This window comes from Sitophilus oryzae, unplaced genomic scaffold (genome assembly GCF_002938485.1).
Source record: "Sitophilus oryzae breed Bouriz unplaced genomic scaffold, Soryzae_2.0 scaffold_482_pilon_pilon, whole genome shotgun sequence".
Classification (NCBI taxonomy): domain Eukaryota; kingdom Metazoa; phylum Arthropoda; class Insecta; order Coleoptera; family Curculionidae; genus Sitophilus; species Sitophilus oryzae.
Window position 1 is genome coordinate 1,078,829 of NW_022147065.1, and position 16,675 is coordinate 1,095,503.

A 16,675-nucleotide genomic window follows, 5' to 3' on the forward strand; every position below is an offset into this window, starting at 1 on the left:
GTTTTGTAAACAAAATTGATGATCATCTCTCTCTATATCAATTTTAACAACCCACATCACTTTTGGGTGTTTCTATTAACAGTATATTATGTAGCTTCTCTATTCAATAATTATTGTTGTATTTATATTTGAAAAAATAATACAAACTTACCTCGCAACAAAATATACTTGATATCCACCATGACACTCAGGAATTCTTGTCTCGTTACGACTCTCGTTTTATATTGATCTTCACTATCCTGCTCGTAATATCCCTCAATTCATTAGGGGATAACATACCATCCTTTCTCTTAAAGGCACTTCAAACCCCATCTTCTGTGACCCATAAATGCCATCTCCGAACCCAATTGTAGGCCATTGGTTCCAACAAGGATCATGGTAGGTCCTATAGTTGGTTCTCCGCTGGTATCGCCTCGCATTACAACCCACTGGACGCCAAATTGAACGAAGAACCGTATGCTTCTAACTGATTTCCTAGGTACTTTTGGCGCTAACCAATAGAGATTTTCAACGTTGGGAAGACCAAAGTTGCCTACAGAAAAAGACACTGGAGTTACTGGTCACTGGAGTGATAAACTGGTGACTGTTAAATCTGTCAAAAACCAGTTATTGAGTGTAGTTACCTAAAATGTACATGTTAACTGAAATTAAGATTTAAATTAGTTTTTACTTACCATTTTTTGACTCTATCCTAGCTATTTCACACAGCGTAGTAACTCCCGAACAGAAACAAGGTAGGCAACCTTCGGGCTGTTCATAACTTAGACCAAAATATCCTGATTTACATCGATCGCAGTATTTGCCTTCCACGTTTGTTTTGCAAAGACAAGCTCCTGAACAATCTTCTGGATTGACCATACCCTTAGGATCACAAGGGCACGATTCGCAATTGGGGTATCCTCTAAATCCAGGGATACAAGTATCGCATCGTATTCCTGTATATCCAGGCTTGCAAATGCAGGATCCAGCTATGTCACCATACTAAGGAAACATATCAGAAGTTATACGGGGTGTTTCTAAAAAGATGTGCCATCTCTCGTGTGGAGATTCCTCACGTTAAAATAAGACTTATTTTTTCACATTAAAATTTGAATTTTTAAATTGAAATTTTGAGGGTAAAAAGTTGCTATAAGTGCTACATATTTTAATGCCAAAAAAGGGTCAAGAAATTCATTAGGGACGTTCATTTGGGTTATCACTGGAATATTTTTCAAAAAAACATGTGCGCCACTAACTTTTTTTCTTTTGATATTAAAATTGTGTAGGTCGTTTAATGCCAATTAAAAGTTATCTCTTTACATTTTGTCGAATTCGGCCTCCTTGATGAGATAAACGCATTTTTTTAGTCACAATTAGTATAATTAATATAAAAACAAAATTAATAAATTATATATTTTACCTAATTTATTATTAAATATTATTACTATTAGTTATTATTACTATTAGTCCAACAAAGAGCAATTTAAAATAAAAAAAAATAATGGTATCTAAGATAATTATAAAAAAAAAATTAAAAATTTTATCATCCTGTAACTCTAAAACTATGCATTTCCATATCCATGTTTATAGGAACTTTCTACATATTTTTGATGAGGAATCAATGAGTACTTATATAAAACTTTCGCAAGTTAATGATATTAAAATTTTGAAAGGTTGCTATTAGACTTGGATCAAGGCAAATTAATAAAATTGCGTTTATCTCATCAAGGAGGCCAAAACTGACAAAATGTCAAGAGACAACTTTTAATCGGCATTAAACTGCTAATACTATTTCGTTAACAGAAAAAGTCAGAGACGTACATGCTTTTTTAGAAAAAATATTCTAGTGATAACCCATATGCACGTCACAGGTAAATATGTCGACACTTTTTTAACTTTAAAATATGTCCCACTTACAGTAACTTTTACCATCAAAATTTTATTCGAAACGCTAAAAGTACTTGGAAAAATTATAATAAAAATATTAAGTCTTTTACATCCTCTAACTACGAAACAGAGCAGAATCGGACCTATGTCGATATGAAAAATAAATCTTATTTTTTGTGAGGAATCTCCCCACGAGAGATGGCCCATGTTTTTAAAACACCCTGTATAACATCAAAATTGTCATTGAACTATTTTGTCTAGAGCGAGTCAACATTGGGTCTATTAGTTTTTATAATGTAAAATTCATTCATAATAAAATATCAACTTTCGTTTTATAATTAACTTTATACAGGGTGGTCAAAAAAAATAGTGCATCAAACAAAAGTTCCTATGAACATATTGTCCTAAATGCTTTCCGAAAACGTTACAGCCTTCGAAAGGTTAAATAAAAATAATATATTTTGTTTATTTTTATTTAAGAACATTGGTAAACCGTTTTTCTTAAAATTCTGTACTCTTATATACATTTTAATGCCAAAACGAATGGCGATCGTGTAAAATTCCTTAACGGCCCTAAATGGCACTTTCCATTTAGAGAGTAATGGTTGTACTCATAAGAGCCAACCATTAAAAAAAAAAAATACAGGGTGCTTACATAACTGATTTCAAGTAAACGAAAATAGCCCTGACTATTCTAAACTTGAAAAACTCAAAAAGGATGCATTTCCGCAGAAAAAAAGTAAAGTTTTATGACATACAGGGTGGCGCCTCTCATACGCCGCGGAGGCTCCAAGGAGAACGACAGTTTGTATTGAAACTAAATTTTGTTTCAATACAAAAATATGTAGGTTAATTCAGAGCACTTACCTAAATTGAATTTACCCGGTATAGCCTAATATGTAGTTAAATTAACTATTGTACTTTAAGTCAGATTAAAACTTGATCCAAAAAAGTTATACAGGGTGAGACAAAATTAATATTGAACATTGGTCACCTTTTAAAAGCATGTTACTTTTTTATCTTAAATGGAACACCCCAGTATATTATTCCAATATTCAATGGATAATTCATGTATTTTCAAAATACTATTAAGGTTGCCTACACCTCAAACAAAGATTTTCTTAAATATTTTCATTTACATGATTTGATCTGAGTAGATCTTCATTATTTGATCAAATCTAGGTGGCTGTGATATGTCTGACGTTACTTCAACATAGCTGTCTAATTAGTCCAACTTAAACAACTAGTTATCATTTTGTGTCAGTTAATACAAGAACATTTCTCATATCAATTCTCTCTAAGTAGGATAAGTCGGATAAGTTTGCATTTTCGGCAAATTTCTGAGAAATGTTCTTGTTTTAATTAATAGTATATTGAAATGCTCCTGATTTTATCTAGTCTGATTTTTTATGGGGATATTTTAAAGAGAGTGTTTCAAACCTCGACCGACTATTGTCGACAAGATGAGAGAAACTATTGTAGCTGCTTTTCGAGATAGAACTCCACATATGCCTTTTAAAATGAAAAGATCTTTTTGAAAAGGCAATCATTGTATGCAGTAAAGAGGAAAGGAAGCATTTTGAGCATTTAATTTCATCTAGCTAATTTTTGTCACATAGGTTTATATCTAGTTTTAATTCTGTAATAATTAAAATATGTTTTAAACGTGTATCTTTTCATAACCGTTGAGTATTTTACTCTACAATCTTTATTTTTTGTGAAATCAACAAAAGGTATATCACCGCCACCCCTAGATTTTTTCAAATTATAAAGATCTACTGACGCAAAATTATAAAAATTAAAATATCTAGGAAAATCTTTGTCTGAGGGGTAGGCAATCAATAATATTTTGAAGATATATAAATTCTCCATTGAACACCGGAATAATATACTGGGTGTTCCATTTAAAGTAAAGGAGTAACTTGCTTTTAAAAGTGACTAATGTTTCATATTAATTTTGTCCCACCCTGTATAACCTTTCGGGTCAAATTTCAATTTGGTTTAACATACAATGGTTACTGTAATTAAATATCAGGCTATAGAAGGTCTACTAAAATTTAGGTAGCTGTTATCAGAAATTTAAAATTTACTCTTCATTTTTCACAAAATGTGAAATATGTCAAAATCATAGATGCTTCTTTAATAAAACTCACCTTTATTTTTCCTAGAAACTGAAAATCAATTAATATATAAGGTGTTCCATTGAAAAAACAAAACTTTGATGTGACTTTTTTGAGACACTGTATAATTCTATATATTTTTATAAAATGCTTTCAATTTAGCCTACATATGCTGCCAAAATTTTATTTCGACATAAACTACCGTTCTCCTTGGAGCTTCCGCGGCAGTGAGGCGCCACCCTGTATATTATTTTATTTACCCTTTCGAAGGCTGTAACTTCTTCGGGAAGCATTTTAGGGCATATGTTCATAGGAACTTTTGTTTTATTTTTATCTGTAGAATTCGATGTTAGATACTCTATTTTTGACACCCTTAAGTAAAAATTTGATATAGCATTTAATTAAAGATGTCAGTTGTCTTGATTTCCTTTTTTATTTTTATTATTTGCTCTTATTACGAAAAAATGTGAATATTAAAAGAGTTGAAATATGACATATGACATTCTTACCTGTTCGCAAGGGTTTTCATCTGAAGTACCATATTCGCTGCAATCGCATTTTTTGCAAGATTCAGAATGAGATGGAAGTACACCAGTTGGCCGATAATATCCATTAAGACATTTTTCGCAATTGATTCCTGTGGTATAATCCTGGAATAAGACAAATTTCATTTTAAAAATAAATAATTTCTTGACAAAAAGATGAGTTTGTTTTACTTCTAAATTATTTTCAGTATTTTTTAATTTATCAAAATTTTTTCGATAATATGAAATTATTTCATGATTGAATAAAAAATAAGACAAGTTTAATTTTAATAATACCTAAATAATTTCTTGACAAAAAGATGAGTTCGTTTTTAGTTCAAATTATTTTCCGAAGCATGTTTTAATTTATAGAAAATATTTTCGATAATATGAAATTATTCATGATTAAATAAAAAATTCAAAAATCAAAGAAATTGCAATAAAGCGGATGTATATAATAAATGTTAGTATTGAAAATATTAATAAATATCAATTTAATTAAAATAAATGTTTTATATTTTTTTTGTTTAATTATTAATTATTAAAAAAGTAATATTTTAAATTTCAGAACAATAAAGATAACTAATGTGAGTAATAAAAATATACAATTACACTTTCTAGATAGATTTTTTAGCTTTTTAATAATACCTAATTTTTCTAATTTATGTAAATAATACCATATATACTAAAATAAAATTGTGAAAGTGCATATTTCTAAATAAGTATCTATTTTTCTTATTTATTTTTGGATTCAATAGATTTAGTTTATCTTAAAATAGATAAAGCTGAAATTACTGTTCTAGAACTAATATCATATCGACTTAAAATATGTAGCTCCACCATTTTGTCAAGAATCCAAAAATAGTGCCGTTTACGTTAACAAAACAACGAAAATGAAATACATATATTATTATACAGGGTGAGTTTTAAACAAAGTGTAAATAATTTTGGTGGTATATTTACACCCCCAAACACAGTTATACGTGATTTTTTGTATATTTGAAAAAAAAAAGGATTTTATTTTTTTAAAAGTTTTAGTTAAACATAATATCGTGATAGTATGACAACATATTTTCGCAATAATCCTTACATCGACTCACCCAAGCTACTATGAAACAACAACTAAGGTTTGAAAATGGCTGAAATCTTAGTTTTTCAAGAGATGCGCTTAAAATTTTACAGACATTGTTGCATGAATGAAATAGATGCCGATAATATACTCCTAGAAATTCACTTAAAAGCATAAAAAATACCTTCCTTTAAGAAACAATTGTTGAGCTCAAACTGAACTATTTTAGAGTTATCAGAAAATCCATCATTATTCGATAATAATCATGTTACCACAATAATGTCAGCGAAATTAAATGAATCAGCGTCAATTGTATGATAATTCAATGTCAACTGGTAATATTCATTACTGTCATATTGCCAGTAGTCTCCTATAGCCTAGAATCAATGGAATTCTCAAAAAAGCAAATCAGCTGGTGCAATAATAAGTAATGCAATAAACGATGCAAAGAAAGATATTTACTATTAGCTATTAGTCTTAGGAACAGAAAAAGAACTTTGCCAGAAGAAAAAAAGTAATATTGAGGATATAATAGACTGTAACACAAAATTTAAGTGACTATGGGTAACTCATGTCAACTGACAAGATCAGTGTAAATAATGTCTATACCTGTATGGCGATGGCGGGTTCATTTTCAACTAATGAACTTACAAAATGGTGTACAGGGAAAAACTTCCAATCGAATCTGCTTCCAAATCGGCTGCAGTTCATTGTTCATTTCTGCCGTCTGATCGAATAAACTCCCAGCACGAACAACGATTTCTTGGCATTACCTTTGACACACTTCTCAATTTCAAAACCCATATCAGCAACTTAATCTCTAAATGTATCTAGGTGATAAAATAATTTTTAAATTTCTTGCTGTTTGAACATATTTCACAGGGTGTTTCAAACTTTCATCAAAAATATCAACATTTTGTTTTCCCTCGTATAATTAACAGATGGGGAGTTTCATTTTTAATTTAGAAAAAGATACTAAAAAGTCAAATAATTTGGCAACACACTGCTTAAAAAATCATCAAAATCGGCCAATTAAAATAAAATATATTAACCTTTAAATTACATCAAAGTTTTAAGGTGCCCATTTTTCGTGCCGGTGAATGTATTTCAAAAACTACACATTTTAGCCATATAATTTTCTAATGAAACAAACCTTTATTTTTTTACTAGAATCCAAAAATCAATTAATATATAGGGTGTTCCATTACATAACTTTAAAAACATAACTTTGATGTGTAACTTTTTTTGGGGACACCCTGTAGAACTCGTAGAAAATAATTTTAGAAAATACTTTAAATTGACTAGAAACTTTTGTTCTCCTTGCAAAAACCGCGTCGCATATGACGCGCCACCCTGTATAATTCGATTTCAATCAAAATTACAACCTAACCTAACCAAATCTACATATATATTCTTTCCAACCAAGAAAGAAACTATGTCAATTTTAAAAGAAAAACTCGAGACAAAGTTCGAGACTTTGTGAGACAGGAAAGAGCATAAGCAGATATTTTATATTCACTGTCAAAAACAATAAAATAACATAAAGATGTTTCTTCCTGATAAAATAGGTTTGCGAGATACAAATCTTTTGAAATATGCCTTTTTGCTAGGGAATAATATGAGCTAGAGCAAAGAAAAGTCTGAATAAAAGAAAATATTTACAGTGAGATATTAATCTTCTTAGAGAGTCAGGCAAATGCTTTTAATGGTGGTAATTTTGCTAGAATAAAAGTTTGTAAAAACTTTATTAGTTTTTTTCATGAATTAAAGTAGTTATTTTTAATTTTAAGATGTAAAATAAAAGTTGTTTTATCTTATCTTTTCATATTCAAATACACTGAAAAAATTATAAGTATTTTTAGTATAGCCGCCCATACTAAAATATGTTAATAAAAAGTTGATATAATGAGATCGGATATTTTACAATATGTTTACATAAGAAAAATTCGATAAGGTTGTTTTTTCCATTTAAAAATTGTAAACAATCCATCTATTTACTTTTAGAGCATAGCAATTTTCAGCAATCGTGTAATTTTTTTATTGATAAAGATTTTCACATACTGTCTACAAAGAAAATACAGCAGAAATATTAACAACGTTCTTGAAAAAACTACAATCTATTATTTCTAATAGATTTCGAGATATTGATTTTTGAATCCAGAGTTCTAATAGCGCGACCACTATCGAACACCCACTCAATTCCACTTATTTTTTACCAAAAATGCAAGTGTTTTTAGCTTGCACTTAAAAAAATTCAAGCTATAGGGAAAATTACAACGACTCGTTAATAAATAAACAAATTAAGTATCACGAGACGTAATTAAATCGTGAAGCTGAACGCATGACGTACACCTTTTCCTAGAACTTTAAGTACTGAGAGAGGTATTGATTGGGTCGACCGGTCAACTGCGACAAATCTGCTATATCCCTTTCCACGTCTCTTAGCGATGTGCACAGTTTCTCGGTTTATTTCATACGTTTGGCAACGTGTTTACTGTCCTCTCTTTGTTCAGTACATTATAAACGCATGTACTCTTTTACGTACGAAATCTCGACCCAAGACTAACCTTTGCCAGCCCTTAGTATACCTTTTTCTTACATGACTTTTTATATTGTATCTATACTTCTAACCAAAAAATACGTTCTCTGACGTAACAAACCCCCAAAAATAATTATTTTCCTGATTTAAAATCTGAGATGAGGCTGAATTGGATTGCCTAAAAACTTTTCTTTTTTAAAAGTACTTAAAAATCGTTTTCTGTGTACCAATTAACCTTAAGTTGTGCCTCCTTGATCCGGCCTAACTTAAAAAACGATTTTAAGTTAATTTTTTGCGCTAGAATTGGAAAAATTCGTCCCCATCCTAATCCTCTTACTTTTTAGAATCTTTTAATTTAATTCAACTTTAAGCAGATTCCTAATTCTGAATTATTATTTTATTTCTGGACCTCTCCAGATTCTAAATCTGATTAAGTTTTCAAAATTAATTCTCTGTTTCTATATTTTTAAATAATTAAACTGTAATAAGGATTTTTTTTACCAAATTAACCTTTCAGTACTTGCCCGGGGTGTCTTAATACCCCACGAGGTTGTTTACTGAGATATTTTGCTGAGGAAATGTCAAAATTACATGACTCCGCTTATTTCTTTTGGATGTCGAGTAACCAACAAGATTTACTAAAATACATTATCTTGAAACATTACATGTGCAAAAAAGGTCCAAAACCATTCTAAAACTAACAAAGGATGATGTTATTTTTGTCCCATGTTATAGTTTGTCCCATGTTGTTAATACAACAGACTTGATGAATATGTAGCTAGTATAAAATTAAAAAAAATATCGTATAATAAATGCTATAAACAAACAAAAAATAAAATCATACATTACACCACCCAAAATTAATTAAAAAAATTATTCCAACAAACAAAAAACCCAATCGAGGTTGATTTTTAGTTAATAACGTTTCGAAAACGCCAAATGAACTGTTCGGAGAATTTTTTTTCCTTTATAAGCCTCTCGGTAAGGGTTTTCTTTGATTTCCGCTCCCTCTGGTGGTTGTTTTTTTCAACCAAAGTCTCTCTCTTGTCACAGGCGGTATGATTTATCGCTGCCTGAAGCATTTTAGTCCTTTATTTCGTTTCTTCTCATTCGTTTCCTGTTCTTTATCTCACTCTAGGTGTTTTAATGCAATGGTTTTATGAAAAAATGACTCCAGGGTATTAAAGAAAGGTCGCAAAGTTATATAGGGCGATTCATGGCGATGGCATGTTAGATGTTTATGAAGAAATTTGGATTTTTTGCGTTACAATGTTGCCGTATCATTTGAAAAGTGGTAGCATCTTTCTAATTTTAATTGGAACACCCGGTATATTATTACATTTATGGAAACTACTTCCATATCTCATAATTTTTCTATTATACTAAAATTATATACAGGATGGTACGAACTGTATTCCGGAAACTTTGGCAGCATATTCTGCAGATAAAAACATGATAAAGTATCCTCTGTTATAGGGCTTATTTCTCTCTACAATTTCCTGTCTCACAATGTACCGTTTGTGTCCGGGAAGGGATCATAGTTTCATAGTTGTCGATTTTCGAAAGAAATCAGTGCATGTATATTATTTCGTATATTTTTCATTTTATTGGTTAAGGAAAGCACTGTTCATTAAAATGTTGTATACTATGTTATAGGGCTTGTTTTTCTCTACAATTTCCTGTCTCACAATGTACAGTTTGTATTCGGGAAGGGTTCATAGTTTCATAGTTGTCGATTTTCGAAAGAAATCAGTGCATGTATATTATTTCGTATATTTTTCATTTTATTGGTTTTAAGGAAAGCACTGTTCATTAAAATGTTGTATACTATGTTATAGGGCTTGTTTCTCTCTACAATTTCCTGTCTCACAATGTACAGTTTGTATTCGGGAAGGGTTCATAGTTGGCTATTGAATTTAAAATAACCATAATTTGAGCGATTTTGTAACAAACAGAAATAACTAGGCCCTACACAATTATTTAAAAATAATTTTTACTAAATATAGAAATAAAATACAACTTTCTTAAGAGTACGGGCCAAATAGTGACGTCTAGGGCTTGACCTCGACAAAATTATTGCGGATTATCAATCCTCAGCCGTATTTGACGCCGTTTTTTTTTTCGATCGTAGGGTATATTTGATTAATAAAATAATAATAATAATAATAAAGCTTTTGGTAGACTGTGATAGGCTGAGAAATGTAAAAAAAGTTAAATTTTTCTGTAAAAATCTAGCAAAAATAAATAAATAAAAATGAAAGATATATTATAGTAAAAACTACGAGCAATACAAAAGGTTATGAGATTTCCGAAGAACTAACCACACCAATTCTCGATTTTAAAGTATGTTCCGACTCGTAATAATGTCCTCCTTTGACTTTTTGTTTGTGAACTTTACGACTGGCTTGGAATCCCATTCTTCGGCAATATTTCCGCCAAAATAACCTTTTCAGAAAGTGGAGAGCGCAGTTTTCAGTTTTCACAACTTTATTGCCCCTGGAAAAAAACCGGAAACGATATTTTTGTCCCGAAGTGTTCCGTTTAGCCATTGGCTAAAAAGAAAAAAGTCAGGAGATCGTTAAATATGAAAAGTTTTGAAACCATTTCTCTAAAACTCTTCTAGAATTTTCTTCTACAGAAATAAATATACATAGAGGTCTCCTAACATATCGTCGCCTTACACATAAAGTGTCGTAACTGACATCTAAGAATTAACTTTTCCTAGATATGGCTATTTATTATGTCTGCTAAAACATAAGAATGTTTGATGTTACTGTAGTGAGAACGGTTAGATGACATTAAAATAAGTTTTTTTCATGGCAACAATATCTATCAAGAATAGTAGATAAAATAGTACTTCAACATTTACAGAAACTACATATAAACATAATTATTATAATATACTTGCCCTTAAATTATACAAACACTAATCACCCACGCACTGAGACCCCCACCTGTTTAAAAAACTGCTTAGATCAAAACGTGATTCGTTTTCACAAAAAGTCACGTGACGTGACATCGTTTTTTACTAAATATATTATGGTAAATTCACACAAGTTTTGTGAATATGTCTAGGAGACATGCAATTTTACTACAGGATTGTATTTCTGATTTCAATTTAATTTTTAAAGTCACACAAAACTTACTGTGAATTCAATATCGTTTAGTAATAATCATTAAATATTATTAAAATTTATAAAAAAATATCTTACCTATATAAGTGCTGTTTGTTAACACCCAAAATACCTTGAAAGGGTCAACCATCACAAAAATTTATTGTCTAACTTTTAACAACACTATACCACATACTACCAGATCTAAGTCAAATAATTTTAGTATTTTTACTTTCAAAAAGTTATATTCTATACTATTTAAATCATTTTAAAAGTTTTAATAGAATATATTATAAGCTCTATAGTCAAATATTAATTATTTCACATCAAGCAGATGTTAAACTTAGGTATATTTTCCCAGTTAGATATGAAGTTTAATTTGGAATAACTACAATAAACTTTATAAGCCTTTCTGGGGTTTCTAATATACAAAATTCGGATCTAAACTCGAGTTTCTTGTTAGTGGATATTAATTATCATACTCAAGAGTTTTATAACAACTTCAATTTGTATCATTATAAGTTGAAGTAAGACTTATATTGTATAAATTATTTATTTTTGTGATAATTTAATAATAATTTAATCAAAGAATTAACTACTAGAAATTAGGGAAAATTCTAATAATAAATAATAATTATAAATAAGATAATTAAAAAAACTTTTTATTTTTTTTATATTAATATATTTAATATTCAGAAGTAAAATAATAATTTTTTATTTCTTTATTTATTATTTGTAGTAAATTTTAATTTGTATTCAGTGTTTTATATTTTTTTTATGTAGATTAAGCAATTTAAAAAAATTATATTTATGTATGTACTATAAATTCAATTTACAAAAATATTTTCTTATAGTTTTTTTATTATGATTTTAAGTCATATTTTTCAAATTTTTTGAATTAAAAAAAAAAATTAAATTATATGATGATGGAAATTAAAGTTAATTTTTATTATTTTACAAAATAACAAATAAAGTAAAATTAACAGTTATAAAATGAGTTACTTTATAACAATTTTTAGTTTTTTTTACATATTTCGAAAACTATTTTCTTCAAAATATAACACGACGCGCGATTTCGAGGACCTCGCTGTGCCAAAGATTTGCACTTGCCGAACGTTTAAAACGGACTGGCAAATTCCTATTTCTAGACTTCGCATCCAGAGTAGAAACAACGTTGCCAATTCTACACTAATTTCTGAATTTTACAACGCTGCAAAATTTAATACTGTTATTTCATACTTTTAATATGTTATTTCCAGTTCTTTCTTAATTTCTTAATTTCTTAACGATTAAAAAATTACCATAAATATTTTTTTTTCAAAAAATGGAAACCTACTTTTCTTATTTCACCAGTGAAAATGTTTTTCAATTCGTTACTTTTTGATTATACATGTTCCTATACTAAAAATAGATCGTTTTTAAGTTATTTAAATTTAGTTTTAAAGCGTTTTTTATTTCTGATTTTATCTAGGTTTCTTTGACATCAAGTGTCAAACAATCAGACAAGTTATTTCCTTCTGTCAAAAAAATTAATTATGATTTTATAAATATTGATGCTTAAAAAAATTATAAGTAAGTATCAATTAGTTGAAAGTACATATTAATAATATACCGTATAATCGAAAAAAAAAACGTTTCTATCCCTGTTTCTGCTTTGGTTTTGGAAGTACCAGTATACCATGTTATGGTATGGTCATACATTATGGTAAGATTTATTATTTTTTACAATTATTTTCAAGATATTTAATTTTCTGTTAAATTATTTCTATCAGAAGCAGCATCAGTGCAGTTAGTGCTTTAATAAATTGTTGTTGTCAGACAAAGTTATATCACCTCTTATTTTATTTTTGTTTTCCTCAATCTCAACTAAAATGAACAATCGCGCTCTAATAAAATATTACTTGCTCTGGATACGAACAATGTCCATCTCTAACAAAGTGGTTCGCAGTCCAATTACTAAACCGTTCACTAACACATCGTAATTTTATTTTAGTTCTCTATTTGAGGCTTTGAAATAGCCTCAAGAACATATACATACAGTGTGTTCAAGATATTTCGACATATGTTTCACAGAAAAAAAATCTTGATAAAATTCTATGTTAGAACTATCCTCTGTAAAACCGTTTCAAATACTGGCTTTTCTCAAAGTTGTGAGACTCTTTGATGAGTTATAATTAAACTATTTTAAGTTCTACAAAAATTATATTTTTATTATAGTCTTATTTTTATATTTTCTACTTAGAAATACACAAGAGATTTATTTAAGCTTTTATTCATCAACTTCAGCGTTCAACAACGGGTGATAAATTTATTTTTAGTGCCATTAAGGCGCCAAGTCTATCAAGTAATATGGCGCTCGCGAAGTAGATTAATTATAAGAAATTTTTCTTCTAGACAATTTAAGACATGATGTATTGCAAGTCTTTCAAACGATCTTTTCGTGTACATCGACTAAAAATAACCAGTACTTTATTAACTCTAAATATATCTGTATTTTTAAAGTATATTACGTATTATTTAATTTTTTCCATAGCAACTGTTAAAATTGCCTGATATCTATCAAAAATAGGAGATAAAATAGTACTTTAACCCCAAGGGTAGATTAAATGATACTTTAACAGCGAGGATAGGTTAAAAACTTTATTTCTTCTCGCACGTTTTTTAATTGCTTCCATTTTTGAAACTTTTTCTATTCCTTTTCATAAGTTATTCGGGATTTAAATGAAAGTAGTTTGGATATGGCGTTTGTCGCCTCAGCCTGAATGTCTCTTGGTAATTTACTTATTTCGTTTTGAGCCATTCCTGACTCCAATTCAATCAGCAATCGACCAATCGACACGAAAGAGAATTAAGAAATATTGACTCGAAACTGACAACTAAAGAGACAGCTTTATTTATTTGTCAAATTACAACGCCAACCCAGCACAATATTTTTTCTATTCGTAATAAATTCATTGAAATAATAATTTCTGAATATCTTTAAAACGTAACTCGCTATGGAAAAAATATTGTTTCATACATAACGATAAAATTGCATTATCGTCTTGTATAAAAAATTACTAAAAACATAACTTACTTGAATATGATTTACCTTTTCTAATATTATGTTTTCTAATTAGTTACACCTCTTTATATTGATATTTTAAATTCCTCTAAGGATAATAGGCGTTCCTGTGAATACAATTATTAAGCTTTAGCAATAGAAACACCCATTTGGAAAGTATTTGTATTCAGCCGGATAATTAATGAGGAGTAAGCGCAGTTCCTATTATTTGCTTTGTTTAGTACACGTACTCCTTTGAAACGATCTAAACTCTATAAATTATCAATTTATCGGAGTTATAGAGACTATTTAGTTGAATAGAGTACCTAAGTTTAGGAAAATATATAACTATTTTATCAGAATATGTAAACTTTGTTTTTTTTTAATTGGAAATACTTTATAATGTGTATGTCCTTTTTAAAACTAATTATATTGAAATAGAGTATAGTATGTTATATATACAGTGCATTTTATTTTTCCTAAAACTACGATATTTTTAATTTTTGAAATGAATCATAAATTTTTCTACGAAAAAATGATGAAAAACAGTTTCTGTTGAACATTTGGCACAGAAACATTTCAAATTTATGATTTCCATCTAATAACTATTTAGTCAACATGTTTAATTTATGTTAATGATGACAGTTATTGATATTTTCGATTTCAAATATCTCGAGAACCATTACTCGTAGCGATTTTTACCAAGAGACTTTATTACTTTTCAAACCAGTTCAAAAATATGTAGGTGGCGCTCTCTACACGCAGGAGTCATATTGATATCAAAATCAAATTTCTCATGTCAAAAAACTCCCAGACACCAATTTTCATCCAAATATTGATCTTACTTCAGAAATTATTTGGAAAAATCGAAATAAAAATGAAACTTCTACACCCTGTATCTCCGAAACTAAGCATTTTAGAAGATACATTTATACGAACATTTAAACTTATTTTTATCTGCAGAATATGCTGCCGAAGTTTCCGGAATACAGTCGGACCACCCTGTATATCATGTTCTATTTGGAGTAAAAATAACTTTTTATGGCTCGCCTTATGTACGGCCTGGTCACAAAAAGTGTCGTTTTTACTCCTAATAAAACAAAATACTATTATTTAACCATATTACCATAAGAACAAAGTTTAGCTAAAAGCTATTCATACGCTTAACCCATATTGAAGGCATTAATAATTAATTTAAATGCTGTAATTGTCAAAACCCCTTAAAAACCTTTTCCTTAAACGTTAAACACATATGTAGAGCGTGAACTGGATGCACACGAGTGCCGTCTATCCCGTTCCAAAACCGCTCCACTTCGTCACATCTTTGTTTTGCTCTTGAGCGCCAACCTACCGAGCGGGGTGCCCTTTGTGCTCGGCTGCTCTTTTGCCCGTTTTTCGAATTATTATTGTTCCAACGGAATTCGGCAAAATTAGAGCGCTGGAGAGTAAAACGCTTAGTTCAAATTTATCGCTGTAAACTGCGCCGCAAATAATAGGGAGGGGGATGGTGACAAAAACATTGGCATTAATATTCGAAAAATTACATTTTGTTCGGGATAGGATTAAAGATTAGAAACTGTATTTAATGTGGTTGATAAAGATACCCAATTAGGATTTCTGTAAAAATCTACCAGAAAAAATGTTATAGCTCCTCAATATTAAGAGGCTTATTGTTCAATCGATACTCAAACATTATATTAATATTAATACTGCTGATAAAATAATAAATACTTACTTATTAACTTTATTGTAGGTAAATTAAATAAAAATAACCTGTTATAAATTTAGATAAAGTCCATAAACTAATGTCGATTTTGAAAATAGCTACTAAGTGTCACTAGAAAATTGCCATGGCGACACCAGCCATCTTGATTACAATTTTATTGAAAAATCGCTTTTTATTCAAAATCTGAACCAAATAGGTATAGGAAACTCTGAATCAAAACTCTGAAATAGGAAATCTGAACCAAATAGTTATAGGAAAGAAAAAAAATTACATAACTGATAATTCTATGATTCACTTTTCTTCAATTTTAAGTGTTTCTTTTTCTTTTTATATTCCTAACAATGGAAGTGTTATTACTTCTTTCTGTATATTTAAAAGCATTAAATATTTATGTTTGATTATTAATCAGAACATTAATTAAAGAAACATTGATTTAAAGTTGCAAGAAAGGTTGTGTAACTATAAAAAAGTGTTAATACACGAAGAAAATGAACAAAAAATAACTCTATTTCTTATCTCTACGTCTTAAATCAAACCAGGCATAATTCTGGCCGTTTCAAAATGATTTTAATCATCGGTTTTGCCGTTTAAACCACTGTAAATCTGTAGGATTTATGTACTGTCGTCTAAGTGCAACCGCAACACCAATCGGAGGTTCCAGCCCGAAATTAACTT

At 29.3% G+C, this 16,675-nt stretch overlaps 1 protein-coding gene across 1 annotated transcript; it reads right to left on the minus strand.

The window, feature by feature from the left end:
* Positions 1-290: 290 nt before the first annotated feature.
* Positions 291-10,535, minus strand: LOC115886324 (laminin subunit alpha-1-like). Its single transcript, XM_030905418.1, has 4 exons — positions 10,440-10,535; positions 4,496-4,636; positions 675-981; positions 291-532 (listed from the first exon to the last, which is right to left on the minus strand). Exons 1-4 carry the CDS (start codon positions 10,533-10,535, stop codon positions 291-293), a joined length of 786 nt encoding a protein of 261 aa, XP_030761278.1.
* Between the last annotated feature and the right edge of the window lie 6,140 nt (positions 10,536-16,675).

Excerpts from the sequence above, each read along its gene's own strand:
- LOC115886324 (XM_030905418.1), bottom strand. The coding sequence starts at position 10,535 with ATGGGATTCCAAGCCAGTCGTAAAGTTCACAAACAAAAAGTCAAAGGA. Across the intron at positions 4,637-10,439 it reads TAAAATCGAGAATTGGTGTG|GATTATACCACAGGAATCAA; the intron begins GTTAGTTCTTCG and ends GTCTTATTCCAG. Across the intron at positions 533-674 it reads TAGGATAGAGTCAAAAAATG|GCAACTTTGGTCTTCCCAAC; the intron begins GTAAGTAAAAAC and ends CTTTTTCTGTAG.